Raw genomic sequence first — 22,710 nt, forward strand, 5'->3', positions numbered from 1 at the left:
TCCGCAACTTTTTGGAGGATGCAGCCAAAAAAAAAAAAGGAAAAAAAATAAAAATCCTGGGGAATTTCAGCTGAAGCGACCACCTACGCACCCGGTGGCCCTACGAGTACGGGAGATGAGTTGGAAAGTGTGAAGAGAGCCAAAAAACAGGGGCCAGATGCCATGTAGGCACCTGCTTGTCCCCTCGTGCCATCCGTGCCTGGGCTGGCCGCCCCTCCTGCCGCCGAGCCGGGCTGTCCATGGCCCGGGACCCACCTCCTGACTCCGCTGCTCTTGTTTTCCAGCTGATCAATACTCTTCTGGTTCGCTTCTGCAGCTATTCCGCTAGTGACGTTTTTTTTTTTTCCTATTTTGTGTCATTGACCTAATACTCAACATCACCGCTGCAGCAGTGGGGATTGTCGCCAACTCCCCCAAACCCCGTTTTACTGCGGTGGGGACCGGAGAGCAGCCACCGACTGCCACGTCGCTGCAGAAACCCGGACGGGAAGGGAGATGCTCAGAAGAGCACGTGGGACTCTGTCGTCCATCCACTGCCACTCTGAAATAGCTTAGAAAAGCAGCGCTGCTCCAGGTGCACCTTCACCACGCTACGGCGGACGCACGTGATTAAAATCAAGTCCCATTTTATCTCTATAACATCTCAGGTAGAAGAGATTACAAAGCAGTTTGCAAAGCAGCAAACATAAGCACAATCAAAACACTGCAAGTGTAAGATTGAGAGTTAAAGCAAATTTAAGAATGCACGTGCTCAACCAGGGAAATAAATCTGTGTTTTCAGCTCACTCAAGTATCTGCTGGGCCATCTCCGCTGGTCCGGCTTCTGCTACAGCTTTGCACGTTCGTCTCTGCTGCTTGTCATTTGAAAACAGAGTTAAAAATTTCCTGTGACTAGGTGCTTTGCTTAAATGCCGGTACTCCACGATGGTACTTGGCTGGAGCCCCTCTGCTGGGAGGACAGGCTGGGAGAGGTGGGGGGGTCAGCCTGGAGAAGAGAAGGCTCCGGGGAGACCTCCGAGCCCCTTCCAGTGCCTAAAGGGGCTCCAGGAGAGCTGGGGAGGGACTTTTGACAAGGGCCTGGAGTGATAGGATGAGGGGGAATGGCTTCAAACTGGAAGAAGGGAGATTTAGATGAGATCTGAGGAAGAACTTCTCGGCTGTGGGGGCGGTGAGCCCCTGGGGCAGGGTGCCCCGAGAAGCTGTGGCTGCCCCATCCCTGGGGGTGTTCAAGGCCGGGTTGGATGGGGCTGGGAGCAGCCTGGGCTGGGGGGAGGTGTCCCTGCCCAGGGCAGGGGGTGGCACTGGGGGGGCTTTAGGGTCCCTTCCAACCCAAACCCTTCTGTGATTCTATGATTCATTAGAGCTGGGAGTATCTCTGCCTGCGCTCCGGCTTTATGGCTTGAAGCTGTCCGTGTCTCCTGCCCACGCATAGAGCCTTTGCTCAGATGCAGTGCCTCAGTTTGAGCATCCGCAGGTCCCACGGCCATGGGCTGTTGGGCAGGGGACAGCCGGGCACTGGGGCACAGCCGGCCACCGCGGGTCCCTCTCGGCCGGGGGTGTCTCCGGCGGGTGTCTCCGGCACCGGCGCCTGGCGTGCCCCGGCTGTGCCGGCCGGGCTGGGCTTGCCCGCAGCCTGCCCAGCACCACGCACGGTGCTGTTCCCAGAGGAACCCCCAAAGCTGCCCCATCCCCCTTGACCACCATCGGGATGCAGAAGTGCCACCAGGAGCCTCCGTGCTTCCCCGACGTGCCCGTATGGGGCAGCTCGGGTGGTCTTTCAACTTGCATCAGGGCCAAACAATTTCCATTTAGAAACGGGGAGTATTTCTGCGGGACAAACAGGAAGGCAGTTTGGGTTAGAGTAAGGAGAGATACTCGGTAGGACTCTGGTTAAAAATGACCGTTCTTGCTTTCCAAGGACTAAGGTGTTAAACCCCATCCTGTGACAAACCATGTTCTGGGTAGAGCGCGATGCTGACCCGACAGGCGGCTGAAAGCAGCAACGGAAAGCAGCGAACGCGCTGATTTTTGTGGCATTACCCGAAATGAAGCGGGGTGCGGCGCTCTGCACCTGCCCGTGACCACAGCGTGCCGAGGACGCGCAGGTGCCCCAGCGGCACACAGACCTCCCGCCCTCCGCTTTCTCTGCTCCAGTAAAGGAGTTTAAAACACATAAAACAGCGGAAAGCTGCAATTCTGCATCACTGCAATTACGGCTGCTACGGGCGGTAATTTAGCGGAAACTGCTGTGCGTGTTGTGAAGTGTTTTGTTCGCAAAATGGGAGACAGAAACCATTATTTTTCTCTTTTCCCACCCACACCACTTAGCGACAACCTCCTGCCACGGGAGCGCGCTGAGGGGCCGCTACTGCTGGTCTGAAACCTGCAGGACTTTTCGAGCTGATGAGGCGGAACGAGATCCAGCCTTCAAAGCAGGAGACCACCCAAGTTAATTAAAGAAGAGAATTAACACCTCCGTGGTGCCTCACCCTCCCTTCACGGCAAGACTAAGCGGCGCTGGGGGCTGTTGCAGCCCCACGAATCGTGACAAATAGCAGTTACACGAAATGTTAGGCTTCGAAACGTTGGGAAGAGCTGAGCACCCTTTGGTGAAGGAGTTTGCATCTTCCCCTGGGGAGGCAGGGAGCTCCGGAGCCCCAGCAGCTGCTGACAGGTCACCTTAGCAACTTGTGAGGAGACGCGGAGATGGTGTGTTTTCCCAGAGCGCTTGGAAATACGGAGTGTCTTTGCTCCGTATCCTCTCAGCTCTCTGGTTTGGCATTGCCAGGCTGAGGAGATGTCTGCCCGTGCGTCTTGGGAGAAGTTCGGAGGGGCAAAAGCCCTGCAGATGTGGTCGGTACTGGAGGGGTGGGTGTCTCCAGCGTCACCGCGCCCGAGAGACACGTCACCCCCACATTCCAAGAGTTTTGCGCCAGGAAGGCTGGAGAAACGCTGGGGTGATGGTGGAGAGGAGGGCTTGACTGGGCGGGAGGGGGCTGACCCCTCTCCTGCCTGTCCCTTCCCCTCCCGGCCACGTCGCGCCGGTTTGCACAGGGCATCCCCGGGGACCCCGCAGACCTTCTCCGGGGGTGAGGGACAGCCCCTTCCCCGCGGGACAGGGATGGTGGGTCCCACCCCACCTTGCCGGTTGCAAGCGGGGAAATTTCGGGCCCCTCACGGCCCATTTTAGTGCAGGGGATGGGTGGGGGTCTGCAGTGGCCACCAGCAGCCTTGCTCAGGGGGTGCAGGGTGGCTCTCGCTGGCATTTGAAGGGGGAGGGAAGTGAGGGGTGGTAAGGGGGTTCATCCTGCCGGGAAGCAGCCCAGCGGAGGGTTTGGTGCGGTGCCGGGGCCAAGCCCAGCCCCGCAGCCCGGCACCCCACGTTCTTGTTTGCCACTCTGCAGGTCGCAGGCGAAGGACGTGGGAGGTGCCACAGCGGGAGAGGGCAGTTGGAAAGGGTCTCTACTTTTGTCAGGTTTTTTGTTGTCACTTGAAACAGCCTCTTTTTTTTTTTTTTTCTTTTTCTTTTTTTTTTTTTTCAGGGAACAAATTACATATTTTATTCATTTTCTGTGCAGAAAGGAACGGTTCTGGAGCACTAATGGGGGTGTTTCTAAGCAACGTTGTTTTCCCACCGCCAGCTTGGGGAACAGCGACTTTTCTTTTACATTTTTCTAGCAGTAAGCCAAACCGTCGGCAGTTCATATCAGGAAAAACCGTGTCACGGTTTCCCCAGTTTTGCTTAATCGGTTCAGGGGGGTACTGTATCACCGCCTTGGGGCTCACCCTCCCACCCAGCAGGGTGCGTGCCGGGGGGGCTGCGCCCTGCTGGGGCTGCCCCAGTCCCTCCTTTCTGGTGGTGGAGGTGGAGAACGTCCACGAAGACACCTGTGGGCAGGTCTTGCGCCTGAAGATGCTGATGGCTCTCCCTTTGGGCCCTTCCCCGTTCCCCCTGCTCCGCTGGAAGCCCCTCTCTCCCCTCCCGCCTCCTCCCCCCCTCCTATTGCTCTCTGTGTGTTTTTCACACACCGGAATACTTAGGAATGCCTGGGGAGCACCGGGTTTTGCCTCCCCCGTACACCTCCCTCGCGCCGTGGCCGTGGGCACCGCGGTGTGGGTGCCGGCAGCCGGCGGGGCCCCCACGGACCGGGGACCCCCACTCCCCCTCCCTCCCTGGCAGCCCCCGGGGGTTTGTGAAATGGGGTCCTGGGGGGTCACCTGCCACCGGGGCTGCTTGGGTAGGATCGACCCGCGCAGGATCCGTCCCCGCAGTTTTGTATTTCTGGTAGAGGTTGGCCTCTGTGGGCAAAACCACCAACACAGAGCAATGAAACTGGGGTTGGAACAAGCGAAAAACAGCATTATCTGATTTCTGCCGAGCTCTTCTAAGCCTGATGATTCTTCTGTGGGTGTGGAGTCGAAAATGTTTTAGTCATTGTATGTGTTATTGCAGAGATTTTATTTAAAACTTTTGTTTTTCCTCAGAAAAAACTCTCACTCTTTCTCTCTCTCATTCCCGATAGATGGATGGATAGCCGGGTGGTCAGATGGATAGACAGATGGATGGACAGACAGACAGATGGATGTATAGATGGATGGGTGGATAGATGGATGGATAGAAGGATAGATAGATCAGTGGATAGACAGATAGATGGACGGATAGAGAGATGGGTGGATAGACAGGCAGACAGGATGGTGATCCTGCTCCCATTGTACAGACGGGACTACTGGACGTAGGTAAGCTTAGAGCAGGGTTTGCTCAGCGCACCTCAGACTGAAGCAAAGCTGCTCAGCAGCTTCATCTTCCAGGCGGCCCAACCATCGCTTACCGCTTTAAAATTGTTTTTAGCCTTCATCAAACACCAGGCTGGTTTGGAGATGTTTCCAGGGTGGCGGCAACTGTCAGCACCCAGAGCTGGTCCGGGCTGGGGTCCCGGTTGGGTTGCAGAGACGCGGGAGGTGAGCATCTATGGTGCAGGACATAAGCTCAGCCCGGTGTCAGACACCCGGTGAAGTTTACCCTGTACATGGAGGCAGATGATAGATTTGGGTTGAACAGGAGCCACCTCCCCTTCTGCAAACCAGCGGGGACCCGGTGGGGTTACGGGGGCAGAGGCCGATGCAGGTTCAGACACCTGATGGTGTGGCGGCCCTGTCTGGCGTCAGAAACGGAAGGTTTGGGCTGATTTGGGTGCGTGTTAATCGAAGTGATCAAACCCAAACTCTTCCCCCTGTGAACAACGAAGGGCAGCAATGAAGCAAATCTCCCACCTGGATAACCAGGGTGTATTTTCTAATAATTGCTTTGTCCCTTAACAACAGGAGGGACCACTTGTAGGTTAACGAGTTGCTTAAGCAGCGCAGGTGGCTCAGAGCATAAATGCCCGCCGGGAGGGCACGGGGGGGCTTGTGATGGGGCTCGAGCTGCTCTTCTTCCTCCTCCTCCTCTTCCAGCTGCCTGTGACGGGAGGTGCCTGGAACCCGGCTGATGCTCTGCTGTGATGGGGCTGGAAGGTTGATGGTGAAGGTTGTCTTAAAGAAGGGATTTACTCTTCTGCTCGTTGAAGTGTGAGGGGGAAAGGGGTTTGCTCTGCACCAGGGCTGGGTGCTGGGGCAGGTTGGGGTACCTGGGGAGCTGCCTCTGTGTGGTTTTTGCCCTCCCCCTCCCCCCCCCCCCCCCTTTGCTGGACGTGGCTGTGGAGGGATGGGGGAAGCCCCTGCCAGCGGTGACCGAGGGCTGCTCGGTGCTGGCAGGGTGTGGGGACCGCGCTCGGTGGCTGATCGTGGTTCCCTGCAGCCCGGTGTCACGGCCACCTCCAGCGCTGCAGCGTCTGCTGCCGTCGATGGGCTCTCTTACCCATTCCCCTACACCGGAATTAATTAAAAGTGAATAATTACAATCACTTTCTGCCCTGTGCCACAGGAGACAGATACCATTCCTGCCATATGGCACAGGCTGCTTCGTAGACATGTTTTCTCCCCCGCCTTCTCCCCCTTTTCTCTTAATTAAAGACTGTCGGCTCTGAAAATGCCCCAGACCCGACTGGGCACTGGTGTGCCACGACATCGCCCGTGCGGTGCTGGTGGCAGACCTGGCCGTGCCCCACGGTGATGCTTTGGTGCTGGGGATGGAAGCCCTGCCAGCGGTGTGGGAGGACGTGGGTGTCTCTGTGTGTGGTTTTGGGGGCCCCTTCTACCCCAATGCCTGTGGGAGGTACCCGGCACCTGTGCGAATGTGGGGCTGCAAATGCAGGAGCTGCGTTAGGCGCTTAATTAAAGCCCTGTCCTGCAGCTGCCTGGGTGCACCGAGACCGGGTCGGAGCAGCGGCGTTCAGCTACTGCCCATCCTGGGGGAGACTGAGGTGCTCGGCCATGAAATGGGGACCTTTCCCGCCGAGGTGCTGTGCTGGAGGGGTGTGAGGCCTGAGGGTGTCGCGGGGGGTGCAGAGCTGCGCTGTTGTGCGTTGCCTCATCAGTGGCTAGTCATGAAATCGCAGACTGGTTTGGGTTGGAAGGGACCTTGAAGATCATCCAGTGCCACCCCCTGCCCCGGGCAGGGACACCTCCCCCCAGCCCAGGGTGCTCCCAGCCCCGTCCAACCCGGCCTTGAACACCCCCAGGGATGGGGCAGCCACAGCTTCTCGGGGCACCCTGCCCCAGGGGCTCACCGCCCGCACAGCCGAGAAGTTCTGCTTAATATCTCATCTCAATCTCCCCTTTTTCAGTGTCAAACCGTTCCCCTTCATCCCACAGCTCTCCTGGAGCCCCTTTAGGCACTGGAAGGGGCTCGGAGGTCTCCCTGGTGCCTTCCCTTCTCCAGGCTGAACACCCCCAACTCTCTCAGCCTGAGGCAAACAAAAAACCATGGTGACATTTTTTATTATTCCCCCCCAAATCCTCTGTCTGGATACCTTCTGCCGGAGCCAAGCCTCATCCTCCCTAGGCCCCCCACGGCCCTGCTGCTCTCTGGTTTCCCTCTCGGCTTCCCGGGATCCCCGTTCCCACTCCTCCTGGGAGCTGTCTGCTCCGGGCTCGTCCCACCCGCCCCCTGTTCGCGTCCCCCCTAGAACTCTGCTCTTCCCCAGGGGGGTCGGGGGGCTCTGCCGCGGGGACAGCCGGCTCAGCCCCGGGATGCCGCCCGGAGCCCGGCTCGGAGGAGCAGCAGGAGGGCACGGCGCAGGGCTGCGCGGGCTCCCGCCGGCTGGCTCGGGTCTCACTGCCCGCGAGATGAGATGTATATGAGAACTGTATATTCATTTTGGCCACGGTCAGCTCTGACTGCGCTATCAGCACTTACCCTTCTGAGGAAATAATTAAACGGAAAGTTACCATAAAAGCCATTAAAGAGGCATTGGGTGAGCGCAGGAGGCAAAATGAGGACCCAGGAATTTTTCAGCAATCCTCTCCGCTCTACCTGTGTTAAATGGGGTTTAGGTGGAGGCTGGACTGGGCGCTGGTGGTTTAAGGCAAGGGCTGTGCTCTGCTTACCCGTGTGTGATTCCGCTTGAAAAGGTGTTTCTCAGCTGGGGTGAGCCGAGCCCTTAACGACTGTGGGATTATAATTGGCCACCCCCCACCTGCCCTGTGAGCTAATTGGGACAGCAGCATCACCGGGAAAGACGGGCTTTTCAGTGAGAAATGGTTTAGTGTTACTTAAAAAGCTGCTTAAGCAGAGGAGATGGGGAAGAGGCTTGCAAATAGCTGTTGCAGTGAAAAGGCTTTCCTAGCGGCGTACTGGAGTGGCATAGAGGAAATAAAAAGCGTCGGTTAAATACTGCGGAAACCTCCTAATAGGAGGAAAGAGCGGGGCACGTCTCAAAGGGGAGCTGGCGGCTCCGGTGAGCCCGGCAATCACCGCAGGGCCGGCGAGGGCTGTCCCTGCGGCAGGGGAACGGCACCCTGGGTCGCACCCCAGTCTCTGCCGGGCTGGGTTTTGGAAGGTGGGTCTAGCTCTTACGCGTTAGAAAACGGGAATGAACCCCACCATTAGGCTGTTGTGGCTCTTTCACGCTCAGGCAGAGCCACCCCGTGCCCGGCTCTGCAAGCCCGGGGAGAGCCCGTGAAACCCCGACCTGCAGCAAGTTCCAAGTTTAGTTTTTATATTCTCTATTAACACTTACCTGTATTATGCTGTTATATGCAGATTTACGTTGATGGAGCGGTACCCACGCGTGCCCCGGGGCGCTGCTGCCGCGTGGGACGGTTGGGAAGGTTGCGGGGTAGCCTGAATAATGCTTTTAGAAGAAAAACTGGCAACGAGGGGAAGACATTCTAACAGACTTGTAAGTTTTTTTTCTTTGTCATCAGATGAATGATTTCCGACTTGCAGGTAGCCAGCAGTGCTCTGGGATGTTGTTCCCATCAAATACCCTTCCTGAGAAGGAGTTAAATGGCTTCAGAATTGCTGCACAGTCGAATTACTCTCCCTTTTCACTGCCATATGTTCATCTCAATTTTAAACCTCGGGTTCTTGTCTTTTTAATGAAAATTAATGTTTTGGCCACAACCTAATCTTTCTACAGAGCCACATTACAAGGAAAAATCCCATGGGAATGGATTTCCCCCTCCTTTGTTCCCGAGACTTGACAAACAGTAATATTTTCCCCGCGTTTTTACAGTCAGGCTTTATTCCGGATGCCTCTCGTTGCCCTCATCACCCCTCTGTGGTTCTGCAGAAGGCGTTAGTCCCCTCTTTTCCCTTTGTGTCACTTTTTGACTTCCTGATGCTGAACCAAAGAGCCCTTGAAGTCAAAAGCTGCCGCCTCGGCTTTTCTTGTGCGCCTCGAACCCTGACTCCTCGGCCACGTAACAAGCTCTCCTTGCCCATCGTTCAAACCCGATACATCTCTCTAGCATTTCCCTTGGTTTTACCCATCACTTTGCTTACAGCAAAGTGGCTAACGAGCAAAATGGGGTTGTTTTGGTTTTTTTCTTCCCCTCCAACCTTGGGGAACTGAGGGTATTTGCAGCCCCAAGCATGTACCTAGGGCTGGATCTGTGCTCGTGGCGGCTGGTCTCCATGTCCCTGCACGGACTGGTGTCATCCCGAGAGCACCTGTCTTGGTTAACCACTTGTTTCTAGCAAAATAATTAGCTTGGGCTTATTCAGCATCGCAGTTAGGTCCAGAACCGAACTATCTTTTCTGAGTATAGTTTCTCCCATGCTTAAAAACTGAGCTGTTTTTAAGCCGGGTTTTGGTTGCGTGTTTTCTCTGCGTTTCTAAATGAGCAGCTGCGGTGGGACGCAGGGAGCCCCGCTTGCTCCCCAGCACCCAGCCGGGGCTGGAGCCGCAGATGCGGAGCGGTGCGTCTGCTGGAAACAAGGCAAATGGGAATTAGGCACCGAAGCGAATCTGAGAGCGCTTGTGCCCTGCAGTCAGAGGGACCCTTAATCGCTGCCCGGGCAGAGGCTCTGCTCTTTGCTGGCAAGAGGCGCGAGCAGTTGAGCACAGACTTTTCCAGGTCTCCGCGCAGCTGAACGAAGCCTTCACCTGCGGCCCTGACGCCCGCGCAGCCACGGCGCCGCCTGCCACGCCGCCGGGCAAAAAAACCCCGTCCTGGGCAAAATCCCTCCAGCACCGGGACTGCGGCTCTGAGCCTGGCGATGATGGAGGAGGACGACGGAGGAGCAGGCGCGGCGTACGTGCAACTCTCTCCGCTGGCAAGAGAAAACGAGAACTTGGTTTTTCTTGGTGGAGCCCCGCCAAGCGGCAGAGGGGTTGGTAACCAGCAGCGCGGTGTTAAAGAATTTCGCCAGACTGTGGGTACCTCTAGTTTTGCTTTATGAAGAGCTCAGAGTTGGGCCGTCACCTCAGCGAGCGGCGAGTGGCTGACAAAATGCATCTTCTATAGACATGATTCTACACAACATTACATAATTGATATTTCTGTCTGGCGAGCTCTTAAGTGTTTCTTTAAAGTCTCCCAGTTCTTCATTCTTCAGTAGTTCCAAAAGTTCATTAATTTTCAGCTGACTCTTATCGTTCCGTTCCAGTTCCTCTCCTGAAGTTGCAGCTCAATGGTCATGCTGTCTTCAAGCACCCGCATTCTATTAATCAACATTATACAAGTACATGTGTTCTTCAACCGTTCCACGATTATTCTCAAAATATAGCTAAAAAAAAATCTAGCAAGGCCTAAGTTACTTAAATCACTGAAAAGCTTATTTCTGTTACAATTGCTTCTTTCTTTTACACCCAGGTCCTGCTGCTGGAGACGCTCCTTGCCAGCGGGAAGGTGCCATTCCCCGGCTGACGCCTCCTTCCCAGCCTTTTCCCCGCCGGGGCCGTTCACGTGCGCTGCCTGCTGTTGGCTGGGGTTTGGCGGCGGGCGCTGCCGCGGGTGCCGGCGTCTGGGAGCGGTGCTCCCACGTCACTGCCCAGCAGACGCGGCCCAGAACCTGCGCTTCCGCGGGAAATGGATATGCCTTCTGCTTGGAAAAGCCTAGTCAAGGGAAATGTCGTCCCTCCCCGCGCGCTGTTTTGGTACCTCGGTGTATTTTTAACAACATCTCCGAGTTGCAAGCTGTGTTTTCAATGAATCAGGCATTCATCTCCCGCGCTCGTTAACCCAGCGCAATCTGGCGAAGCCGCCGGTGCTGCGGGGACGGTTGTGTTAGCTCAAACTCCCGGCTGCGCAGGCAGGGGAAAAATGTCACCTTTGGTTTACGGCAGGAAAGGAGAGCTGGGCTGAACCGGCGCGCAAGCGCTCGGGCGCTTTGCGTCCCCACGCCTTCCGCTGGCCCCCGGCGCTGGGACAGGGCAACACCTGCTCCCTGGGGAAGGGAACGGGAAAGATTTAAAATTAAACTTAAAATACATCTTTCTTAGAGCTACAAAGAGCAGAAGCGGTGCGGTGCGTCCCTTCCCTTCACAAAATAAGGTCTTCAGTGTGTTGAGTTTGGCTACAAACGTCCTTTATTAAATGTTTTGGTGCCCCGGGTGCTCTCCGTGAGGTTTGCAGGGCTGCCGCTGCGGGCAGGGCGAGCGGGGCTGCCCCCTCTCCGCTGCACCTTTCCCCATCCCCTCCCCGCGGGGGGTTCTCCAGTGCCTTTAGCTCTGCTCTTCCGCGTCCCAGGCTTGGGAAGCACGCCGGCACGGTAGCGCTCGGCTTCAGGATTTGGTTTTAAAATAAATTCAGGGGGGAGGCGTTAAACACCTTTGGGTCTTGCTCGTGGTGCGAGTTTGGGATAAAGAAAATGAAGGCGGTTTCAGACTGGCAACGAGGCGCAGTTTGGAAGGGGCGGCTGGAGCTGCAGGGACGGGGCCCGGGGTCCGGCCGTGCCGGGGTGCGCAGCCGCGGGCAGGCGGGAACCGCAGCAGGTAACACTCTCAGCGCTTCTCGGCACGCGGTGAGGTGGGGCGGTGATCTGCGGGGAGCGGTGCAATTGCTCCCGTTCGCTGCATCGGAGAATGGTAGGGCTTGGAAGGGACCCTGGATGCATTTAAAAGCCGTCTAGATAAGGTGCTCAGGGACGTGGTTTAGAAGTGAGCCCGGTAGAGTTAGATAACGGTTGGACTTGATCTTAAAGGTCTTTTCCAGCCATAACGATTCTATGATTCAGAGGTCATCTAGTCCAGTTCTGGTTGTGCGTGGTGCAAGGGACGCTGAATACCAGCGAGAGGAGAAGCGAGGTAGCTGTGCTAATGAGGAAAACAGAGAAACAAAACCACAAACCGCATAGAAGAGAGTTGATTTTTTTTTTAATGAGCTGCTTCTAGGATAGGCAAAGGGATCCTGAAACTGGAGGCTCCTGCAGCATCCTCCTTCCTATTTAAAAAGAGCTTTTTTTTTTTTTTTTCGTGAAAGAGTGATTAAATAGCAATGGCATAAGCCCCCAGGAGTGGCAGTGGCAGCGGGCTGGGCTGCCCGGTCAGAGCTCAGAGATGGAGTGGCACACTCGGGACTTTAACGGCAGCAAATAGCCCTGCTGGCGCTGGCTGCGGTGCGAGCAGGACGGTGGGTACCACTGCTCATGGATGCTCGTGGCTGTCCATGGGGGAACGCCGTCTCCTCCCCGCCTGGCGTTAGCAAGTGTCAAGTGAAGATGGGCGACCAGGGCAATAACGCCGCTAAACTGACCGATAATTACTCACAAAATAACGTGTGAAACGCCACCTTTCCCTTTCCTCCTGGAGCTGAGCACGGCGGTGGGACCTGGCTTTGCCCACCACCGGCAGCGAAGCCTGCGGGGGCGTGCAGGGCGCCGCGCTGGATCGGGCCTGAGAGGGGCAGTGGGAGATGGGCTGTGGGTTGCGGGGGCAACGGCCTCCCTACAGCACCCCCCAGGGAGAGCAGGCGAGGGTCAGCTCGGCAATAGCCGAGTGCCAACTCGTACAACGCATAAAAAGATCATTTCTGGCCTTGAAAATGTTGCTGAGAGCTCCCACCGCTGGGCCAGAAAATCCCAAGCAGTCCATGACCGCTCGGGAGGGTGATGAGAGAACCTCCCCACACTTCCCCGGCTGATCCCACACTGTCTCCCCCACAGGGATCCCCATGGAAGGGACCCGCGGCCGTCCGGCGGTGCTGTGCCCCGGTACCCATGGGCGCAGGCGCTCTCGTAGCTTTGCCCAGGGAGGATGCTCAGCCCACGCAGCCGATGCCGACCGGGCACCTTGGGCTTCCTCGGGGTTTGCTGGTCTTGGCGTCCCGGCACAGCCATCCTCGGGGGTTCGCGCAGGCTGCTGCCAGTGCAGCGCTGGGACGGAGATGGGTCATTGTCTCGGACTTGGGAATTAGTGCAATGGAAGCACAAAGAGCTTTCGCTGTCTGGTTACTTAGAAACCGACCGTTGATTTTACATGGCAATTTTCAGATTCTGGGCGTGTGTGTCTGTGTACATATATATGTATGTGTAATATATATCTATACATATACATACACCTGGAAGCTGCAAAATAGGTGTAAATGTATACTTTTTTTTTTTTTTTTTTTTTTTGCTTGGTGGTGTTCTTTTTAGGGGGCTGGTGGAGAACCGGGTCTTGAGAACTGTTGCTATTTCAGACAAATCACTGCTCTGCTGCAGGACCAGGAGTCAAATCGGCTTTTAAGCAGCCTGCGGTCCGTGCTGGGAGGCGAGCCGTCCCCAGCGGGACGAGTTTTTAGCTGTTTTGTGGCTCCGTGCGTTGGTGTGGCCGCTTTGCGCTCACGCTGCCCACCCGCTAATTAGAGCGTGCAGTTGAGGGCAGCGCTCGCAGGCAGAGGAGGGCTGGAAAGGATGGGAGTAGCTGGGGGCTGCCAGCCGGCGGTGCTCTCCAGGCAGGACCGCGGGCACGGGGAACCTCCTCCCGAGCGGCTTCTGAGCTCGTTTTGCAGGATGGATCTTGCACTGCAAAGATTTGGCATTTTCAGCGTCGGCTCTTTACTATAGACATAAAATTTTCCAAGTACCCAGGTCACGTGTGCTAAGTAAATGGCAAAGACAGCTTTGGAAATACAAACACAATATCTCTGCCCAGATTTGTTGGTGGACCAGACTCTGCAAAGAGCTGGTTGTCGCTCTCCGGGGCGAAGCCTGGTTCCTGTGCGTGTGTGCTTTACCCCCCGAATCCCCAGCGTACGGGGGGACGAGTCCTGGCGTGGCTTTGTGGGACGGGGACAAGCAGCCGGTACCTGGGCTGAGACCCTGCGGCAGAGCCCGCTGCTGGGGGGGTGGTGAGCCCTGGAAACGTGTGCCAACACCAGAGCGTTTCACTTCCATATGTATATGGGTATATAGGTATGCATTTATATATGGATATATACAAAAAGAGTTATATATAAAGGGTGCGTGTATGCATACACATGTAAAAAGGGTATAGGGGTGTGTATATATAATTATATCAATGCAGGGAGAGGGGTAGAGCTCCAGGGCCAAGCTGTGCCATCGCAGCCGTGTGCCTGTGCCGAGACAGAGCCAGACTTTGAAAGGCAAAGAATAGCTTGGCGAGGACGACGGCTTAAAAACCCAACCTCTTCTACAAAATAAATGTAAACTGTTTGGAAATCATAGAATGGTTTGGGTTGGAAGGGACCTTTAAAGGCCATCTAGTCCACCCCCCCTGCCCCGGGCAGGGCCACCTCCCCCCAGCCCAGGTTGCTCCCAGCCCCGTCCAACCCGGCCTTGAACACCTCCAGGGATGGGGCAGCCACAGCTTCTGGGGGTACCCTGCCCCAGGGGCTCACCGCCCTCAGAGTGAGAAGTTTCTTCCTAATATCCCATCTAAATCTCCCCTCTTCCAGTTTGAGGCCATTCCCCTTTGTCCTATCACTCCGTGCCCTTGGAAATAGTCCCTCCTCAGCTCTCCTGGAGCCCTTTTAGGCACTGGAAGGGGCTCGGAGGTCTCCCCGGAGCCTTCTCTTCTCCAGGCTGACCCCCCCACCTCTCCCAGCCTGTCCTCCCAGTAGAGGGGCTCCAGCCCTCCCAGCATCTCCGGGGCCTCCTCCGGCCCCGCTCCAACAGCTCCGGGTCCTTCTTGTGCTGAGGACTCCAAAGCCAGGAGCACTTGGCTTCTCCGAGGAGCATTGCGCACAGCAGGTGGGCTGTCCCCAGCAGCAAGGCGGACACCCCAGTCCCGCAGCCCGGGCTCCCCTGCCCGGCCAGAAGGGTCGCGGCTCTGCCTGGAGCCCGCCGGCAGCTGCCGGGTATTTGCCTTTTGCCTTTCTGAGGGTTGTGCTTTGTGCTGGTGAGCAGGGGACGACTGGCACCGCTTGTGTTATTCTGTGCACGGAGGGGTTTTGTTATGCAGGGGCCCAGCTGTGCTTTCACTCAAAAAAAAAAAAAAAAAAAAAAAAAAAAAAAAGGAAAAAGAGAAAAGGGAAAAAAAAAAAATCAGGTCAGTGCCTGCCCCAACCGTGCGGTGAGCCCGGGGGCCTGTGGGGCTGGGAATGTGGGAATGCAGCTGCAGCGTTTCACATAGCTACCCGAGGACTAATTCCCATCTCTCCCAAAATTCTAAATTCCCCTCAGCAGCGTTAAATTTTGGGTGCGGCGGTGGTGTTCGGGGGCCTGGGGAGGGGGGGAGGACGGGAACCCCTGTGCCACGGGCTCCCCTGGCTTCCCCCGAGGGTGCCTTTGGTCGTTCTCCCACGTGGGACATTGTGCCATATGAGCAAATACCTGAAATGGCCCCAAAATCAAGTGTGTTTAAAAAAAAAAAAAAAAAAAAAAGAGAGAGAGAGTGAAAGAGCAGTACAGGACCTGTGCTAATGTCGGGTGTTTTGTCTGACCTCTTTTCCCGTGGGGGAGCGGGGCTTTTTTTAATTATTTGGCTTTAAATAATTCATTAGGAATAGTGAAAAGTGCAGTGACTGTTCACGGCGCTCTGCAGCGGAAGGTAGAGAGAAGGTCCCGAAATTATACCTTGATCTGGCAAAAAAATTGCACAGATCCGGCTGTGACGTAAAGGTTAAAGCAGGAGGGTATAATTAACAGGGTATTTCGTACTGCGGCAATAGGTTTGAGTTAGGGCAGGGGGTTAATGTACGGCACATTTCATGGCCTCAGGGCCGATTATCTTGTCTGCAGCCTGGCTGTGGGAGGTGGGGAGCAGGGTGACAGTTTTACCTCCGCGATGTGGAAAAGCAGCCGGTGGTAGGGATCGGGCCGCCGCCTCCCCTCGGGCTGGGAAATGGCGGCTGTTTTGTTTGGGGGGAATCCGTGAGCTTGGGAGCCCCAACAGGAACCGGAGCAGGGGTCTGCTGTGGTGGATGGGAACGCTTTGACAAGTGTGAGGGTGAATAAAAAAAGAAGAAACAGTGGAGGTGAATAAAGGAAATACCTTAATTGGTGTTACTACAATGAACGATGATCGAGCTCAATGTGAGCCGGCAATGCGCAATCGCAGCCCCGCGAGCCCCCGGCACCCCGGGCTGCATCCCCCCAGCGTGGCCAGCAGGGCGAGGGGGGGCTGTGCCCCTCTGCTGCGCTCTGCTCTGGGGAGACACCCCCCCAGTGCTGCCTCCGGCTCGGGGGGTCCCCACAGCAGAAGGACCCGGAGCTGTTGGAGCGGGGCCAGAGGAGGCCCCGGAGATGCTGGGAGGGCTGGAGCCCCTCTGCTGGGAGGACAGGCTGGGAGAGGTGGGGGGGTCAGCCTGGAGAAGAGAAGGCTCCAGGGAGACCTCAGAGCCCCTTCCAGTGCCTAAAGGGGCTCCAGGAGAGCTGGGGAGGGACTCTGGGTCAGGGAGGGGAGCCGTGGGATGAGAGGGAACGGTTTGACACTGAAATATCTATTTAGACTAGATATGAGGAAGAAATTTTTCACTCTGAGGGTGGTGAGCCCCTGGGGCAGGGTGCCCCGAGAAGCTGTGGCTGCCCCATCCCTGGGGGTGCTCAAGGCCGGGTTGGACGGGGCTGGGAGCAACCTGGGCTGGGGGGAGGTGGCCCTGCCTGGGTCAGGGGGTGGCACTGGGGGGGATTTAGGGTCCCTTCCAACCCAAACCAGTCTGTGATTCTGTGAAAGTCAAGAGAATGTGTGTGCCTTATTCATGGGACCCCAAACGACATCAGGTGTGAGATACATCTGAATGTATTTGGGGTTATTCCCATCCCCACGAGCGCTCAGAGCTGCTCCCACAGCCTGGTGAGGGAACGGATGATGGCGGTGCATCCACCCCTCTCCGAACTGGGCAGCCGGCGTCCCCGGTGAGGGCGAACATCCCCCTTTTGGAGGGGAATGGGTGATTTGCACAAAAGCAGAGACTCATCTTCTCCGGCTGCTGTTTTCCCATGGGCTTACTGAAATTGTGTGTCCCTTCAGGGCTTAATGACACTTTCTAATTATTTTCTTTTCCTCCTAGAAACCTTGGAAAATCCGGACTGAGAGTCTCGTGCCTGGGCCTGGGTGAGTAACCTCCGCGGCCGCCGCACTGGCTGCCGCCACTCGCCGCCCCGGCGTGGTGGTGGCTGCTCCTGTGTTGCAGTGTGTAATCCCCGTGGTCCCTCAGAGCCCCCGCTGCCGCTCGGCCCTGCAGATGGCTCCCGGCAGAGGCCCTTCCGTCTGTTAATAACGGCTCCGTGCACCAGCCGAGGCGCTTGCCCGCAGCGTGAGGCGATGCTTTCCGCCCATAGCACCCCGGTGGAACTCGATGAGGGTTTGTGGCATAAAATCCTTCTAATACAGCCCGCTCCCCGCGAGGGACAGCCCGCAGAGACCGCATCCGAGATGTCTGTGAATGCCCCCAAGAGCTTTGGGTGTCAGAGCTCCGCTCTCGGGGGATGGCAATCTGCCTGGGCTGCCGGCAGATTCTTATTTTATTTTATCCAGTGTGTATACCTTGTTATTTCTGTTCCGTACTGGCTTGAAAGCTAAAGAATATCTTATCAATATTTTATCTTATCAATGTTTTATCCCAAAGAGCGTCTATAAGCACCGTGGCAGCTATGTGCTGCCCTGCAGGTGCTGCGGGGATGCTGCGGTTCCCGCCGGCTGCGGCACGGTGCCGTTGGCCTTCGGCTGCCGGCGAGGAGCGAGCGCGATGGACTGGGCAGCTCCTGGCGGCTTTACTCACGCGAGTAATTTCTTTGATGGCTGTTGAACTGCTCGCGTGAAGAATGCTTAAAAGTACACACATATATATTAAAAAAGGCTGTTTTTCTCGCTGGGAGCCCCTTCCCGCGGTGCCAGGCTGGGGCATCGGGAGGCGCCGGGGATGCGCAGAGACCCCCCAGGGATGGATGCTCCGCTCTGCCGGGGCCCCTCCAGCCCCGTGTTAAAGGGGGGTCCGTGTTCCCCCGGGTGCCGGCACGGGGAGGTGGAGGCGCCGGTGGCGTGGTGTGCGGGGCTCCCTCCCCTGCCGCTGCCCCGGGGGGGAGCGGGTGAAGGCAGGAGTGGGCAAGGACCAGGGCTCTGCCCGCATTTGGTGCCTGCTGCGGGGATGGACATCCCCTTCCAGCTCCCGGTTCCGTCCCCGGCTGGTGCCGGTTGTGCTCACAGGGCAGGTGCCCGAGGGGTTAGCTCGTTTTTTTCCAGCACTCTTTAAGATTGGATTTTAAAATAGAGCGAAATGTGAAAGTCACCCTGTATCGCAAGTCATATAAATAAGGCCTATTCCACCAAGAAGAGCTCTTCTGGTTAAAATAGACCCAGGCATTGAAAGGAGTTGTGTTCTTATCTGGTTCAGAGGTTTTATTTATCATCCTTAGAGTTCACCGAGAGCTAATGTTGTGGTGGTGGAGAAAAGCTATGGGAAGGAAGTCGCAGCAGGAAAAAAAAAAACAAAACCCAAAACATTTTGCAGAGCTTTTCTTTCATTTCAAGCATGTGGAACTGCAGCAGCATCTAAATATATTGAGCCTTTGTGAGCGCAGCTGCGCGGGATGAGTGGGGGCTGAGGAGGGAGCAAGTGGCTGCTCCGGGCAAGGGAGAGCTGCCGGGCATCCATTCGGAGCCGAGCACCTCCGCCTGCTCCAGAAGCAGCGAGCCCTACGGCCCCTGGGCTGCGGGCGGGAGCTGGGGAGGGGAGAACTGGAAAGCCTGAAATTCAGTTGCCGCCTTCTCTTGAACGTACAGGGATTTCTTATTTCTTCTGCGGCGCAGCTCGACCTCCCCTCCCACCGCAGACCCATCGGGTGTCTGCTTCGAGCGCCGGCTCGTATGACTTTTCTAAATAGCTTCTTTCGCAGTTCCCCAAAAGATAAATGTGCTTCCCTAAACTCTCTGCGGCATGAAAATCTAATTTAAGGTTCACTAAAGTTTCTGACGACTCAGCGGTCTTCCTTAAAGGCCTTCCAAAATCTCAGCAAGGTGGGGATGTGCTCCGTCCTGTAGTATGAAAAAGTGGAGAAAAATGTGAAGTGGGGCAGAAGTCAAAGATAGACAGCGTAAGGCAATGCGCACCCTTTAATCATGTCCTGCTTCTCCCAGCTTGCACTCTAATTAATTAATTTGCTGGGTGCCGCCTGCGGTGCGAGAAGTGTCGAGGGAGCGCAGGAGGTCAGCTGCGTGAGCAGCGTGTTTCCCGAGCAGCGGGATTTGGGCAGGGGCGCTGCCACGGGGGCTGAGCATCACCCCTGGGTTGCCGCACCTCCTCCTCTCCGGCTGGAGCAGGGACGGCTCCGCGGGGCTGAGCTGCCCCGGGCGCAGCTCCTGCGGCATCCCGGTGCTGAGCCCGGCTCCGGGCTGCGCTGTTGCCTCTGCTTTTGGGTGAGCCAACGCCAGGCGAGGCTTTGGATGAGGAATCAGAATAGTCCAACCCTGGGCCGGCGCGAGGCCCTCTCTGTGACGCTGGCTCCGAAGTGCGATTGCGATGCAGGGCGAAAAAATAAGGTCAGATTTTTCTTGTTTATTCAGAGCAAATTCCGCCTGTAGAGGCTGCCTGTTGATTTTTTTAATTTTTTTTTTTTTAGAAAATGTTGACAGCCTCCAACAAGGTCCTTAGCCCTGACTGCAAGGAAACGAGCCACAGGGTGCAGTCCCAACCCCCCAAATCCAATCCAATGTACAAAAGCACGGAAGAAACCTTCCAACCCGAGCGGTTCCTCCAGCCACCGGCGGGACACCCCGCGCTCCCACTCGGGTACAAAAATAGTCGTTTTGTCAGCAGAAAGGGCTCAGCTTCTGCCACGGCCCTGGGTGCTTTGCTCTGGGAAAAAGCTTTCGCAAACCCGGTGCGGGAGATTAACCCGACCCCGGAGGTGGGCTGGACCGGGACGGCGGCGAAGGGGCCTCGGTAACAGCCCAGTACCGGCGGCGTGCGGGGCTGAGCGTTCACTGGTTGCTCGAGCGCCAGACCAGACCCGCGTGCCAGAGCTCCATGTGGCATCGTCCTCGCCAGCAGCAAGCCCGGGATAAAATCGTACTGGCAGGAGGCGAAGCTTTGGCTTGCATCCAGGAACCCTTTCTTTTTTGGGTTTTTTTTCCCCCCCGCAGAGGTGGCACATCTGCTGGCAGTGACATTATCGAGTGGCGAATTTTGCATCAGCAAATAACCCAGCAGCAATCCCACCGTGCCAGGCTCTGGCAGGCGATGGAAATGGAGCCAAAGGTAGTTTTAAGACAGAAATTCCTCTGCCGAAGGTGAGGATAATCCAGCTGGGAAATCGCTTTCCAGTGAGAGGGAACAATATGATGGAGTCTCCCACTCTGGAGCCGCTCCAAACCCGCCTGGAGGTGTCCTGTGCCACCGCTGGAGGTGCCCCTGCTCTGGCCGGGGGTGGCACTGGGGGAGCTCCAGAGGGCCCTTCCAACCCTCACCAGTCTGGAATGCTGTGATGGGTGAGGAGCAGGAGTGGGAGGTCCGCCTGCCACTGCCAGGCTGAGTCGGGGGGGGAACACGCGTTTATAAACAGCAAACTGGGGTAGACAAGAGAAAGATGATGACTTGCTAAGGGGAAAAGTAATGATTAAAAAAATATATATCTTTCTCTAGTACATTTTTCTTCCAAAATAGTCTCCTTGGCTGAGGTTGTGAATCATCCTCAGCCGTCGTTTGAAATGCCAAGTGCGCCTTGCACTTTCTGGACTGATTTTTTTACTTTATTTTATTTTTCAAAAGGCGGCTGCCCAGCTGCTTTGGGTGCGGGTGCCCCCCCCCCTCCCCACACCCACTGCCCGGGGACTCGCATGCCGCCTTCCCTGCGCCCGGCTCCGGCCGGGACCCCGACACCCCATCTCACTTTCCTGACCGCGTCTGACGCTTTAGAGATCACCGCGCTGAGCAAAAACTCGCCTCCCTGGCTGGGTTTTGCAATCATCAAGGCGAAAAAAATACCCCAAGGATTCCCCACCCCTGTGGTGCCGATGATGCTCACGGTTCAGGGGCCGCAGGCACCTGCGATCCCCCCGGCCGGGGTCTGGGAGCACAGGGGGGGACAGGCAGGTGTACCCACTCTTGCATATATTTACTTCTTATATGTAAAGAGGTGAAGCGCTCGTGGCTCTCACGTGAGCCATCACCGGCTCTCGGGCTGCTCCCCGTCTGCCCAAACACTGTTTTAATTCCTTTGCTTCTTACCTGCGCTGGGCGCCTGTTCGCATACTTAAGCCAAAAAACCCCCCACTTCGGGATACACAGTTTCAACGTGTTTTTCAGTAGAAGCGCATTTTAACGTATTCCTATAAAAACAACGCTTCTGAAGCTTTAGCGTGGAAATCGGGCTTCGTTTGGCTATTTTTCACCTGCATCAAGAAGCTTAACGGTACACTGAAACCTATTTTCATTTTTATCTTTATTGTGCAGGGCCGGAGCATTTTAATGAGAGGAAAAAGTCCCTTTCCCGAGGCCCCGAAGCAGCAAGGTGGGGGGTGGCTTCGGGCTCAGCGGGTGCTGCTGTCGCCCCGTTATGGCCCTTCTGGAGAGCAGAAGGAAACGCAAAGTCAGTTAGAAATATGTGCGCTCTTCGCTCGCTTTTATTTCAGCGGCATCGGCCGTGTCGCACGCTTCCGATCTGTGGAAGTTTGGCTTTTGCAGCGCTCGGGGTATTCTGCGGGAAATGAGGAGTTTCAGTTTAAGCGCACAGCAAACACGCGTCTTTAAAAATAACTTAATTTCTACTCCAGGGAACCTGTCCTGGCCTGCATCAGGAGTAGTGTGGTGAGCCGGACTAGGGAAGTCATCATCCCCCTGTACTCGGCACTGGTGAGGCCCCACCGCGAGTGCTGTGTTCAGTTTTGGGCCCCTCACTACAAGAAGGACATTGAGGTGTTGGAGCGTGTCCGGAGAAGGGCTACAAAGCTGCTGAGGGGTCTGGAGGACAAACCTTATGAGGAACGACTGAGGGATCTGGGGTTGTTTAGCCTGGAGAAGAGGAGGCTGAGGGGAGACCTTATCACCCTCTACAACTACCTGAAAGGAGGTTTTAGAGAGATGGGAGCTGACCTCTTCTCCCTGGCGACAAGTGATAGGACGAGAGGAAACGGGTTCAAGTTATGTCAGGGCAGGTTTAGATTGGATATTAGGAAGCATTTTTTCACTGAAAGGGTTATTAAACATTGGAATAAGCTGCCCAGAGAGGTGGTGGATTCACCATCCCTGGAGGTGTTTAAGAAAAGGGTAGATGAGGTGCTTAGGGACATGGTTTAGGAGTGGTGGTGTTTTTATCAGGGTAGGTTAACGGTTGGACTTGATGATCTTAAAGGTCCCTTCCAACCTCACTGATTCTATGATTCTATTCTATAAAAAAACCCTCAGATTGACCTTTCTTGAGGGAAAGGGAGCAAGATTCTCCCGACGGGGCCGACTCTTCTTGTTTTGTTTTGAACCGGGGATGGATCAAAGCAGCTGGAGCGCGAGCGGCAGGCACCCGCTTCGCGCTCCGACTCCTGCTCGAGGTTCATCTTCACGCACGCTCGCTCGCAGCGATGAGCCAACCCATTCATTTTTAATGAAGTCGTGGGAGCGGTTCCGTATCTATTGCACCAGGCCCTTGGCAGGCGGGCAGCGCTTCATTTTCATCCCTCTTAACAGCGTCGGAGCCCGACCCCTCCCTGGCATGGTGATCTCTCCTCCCTCCTGCCCAAATCACACTCAGTTTTCCAGCTCAGGGCCTGAACCCTTCTGCCCTCCTTATGGGGGGGGGTTGACAGAAGGCAGAATTTTAAATTTTGGAGGATTTTCTGTGAGCCACGTGAGCTCTGACCCATCCGTTAAACGAGTAAGATGTAATTTTATACGTAGCTGGCGTGCGGCTCTGGAAAAGCGCGGGGAAAAGCTGTGCTGTAAATCAAAGTGCCGTCGTGACGAGCTGGCAAAAGGCACGGGGGGGGGGGGTGTCGCCGCCTCCTCTGCCGT

At 56.1% G+C, this 22,710-nt stretch overlaps 1 protein-coding gene across 4 annotated transcripts in view; it reads left to right on the forward strand.

Annotated features, from left to right (window-relative positions):
• The window catches only part of KCNAB1 (potassium voltage-gated channel subfamily A regulatory beta subunit 1), a gene marked incomplete at both ends in the record, with an annotated part of 78,304 nt that overhangs the window by 33,669 nt on the left and 21,925 nt on the right, over positions 1 to 22,710 (forward strand). For all 4 annotated transcript variants that reach the window (XM_082487357.1, XM_082487358.1, XM_082487359.1 and 1 more), the window contains one exon: positions 16,780 to 16,823. In XM_082487357.1, coding sequence (XP_082343483.1) covers positions 16,780 to 16,823 — 44 coding nt within the window. The remainder of the gene's footprint in view (positions 1 to 16,779; positions 16,824 to 22,710) is intronic.

This window comes from Vanellus vanellus (assembly GCF_965231255.1).
Source record: "Vanellus vanellus genome assembly, chromosome: 8".
Lineage (NCBI taxonomy): Eukaryota > Metazoa > Chordata > Aves > Charadriiformes > Charadriidae > Vanellus > Vanellus vanellus.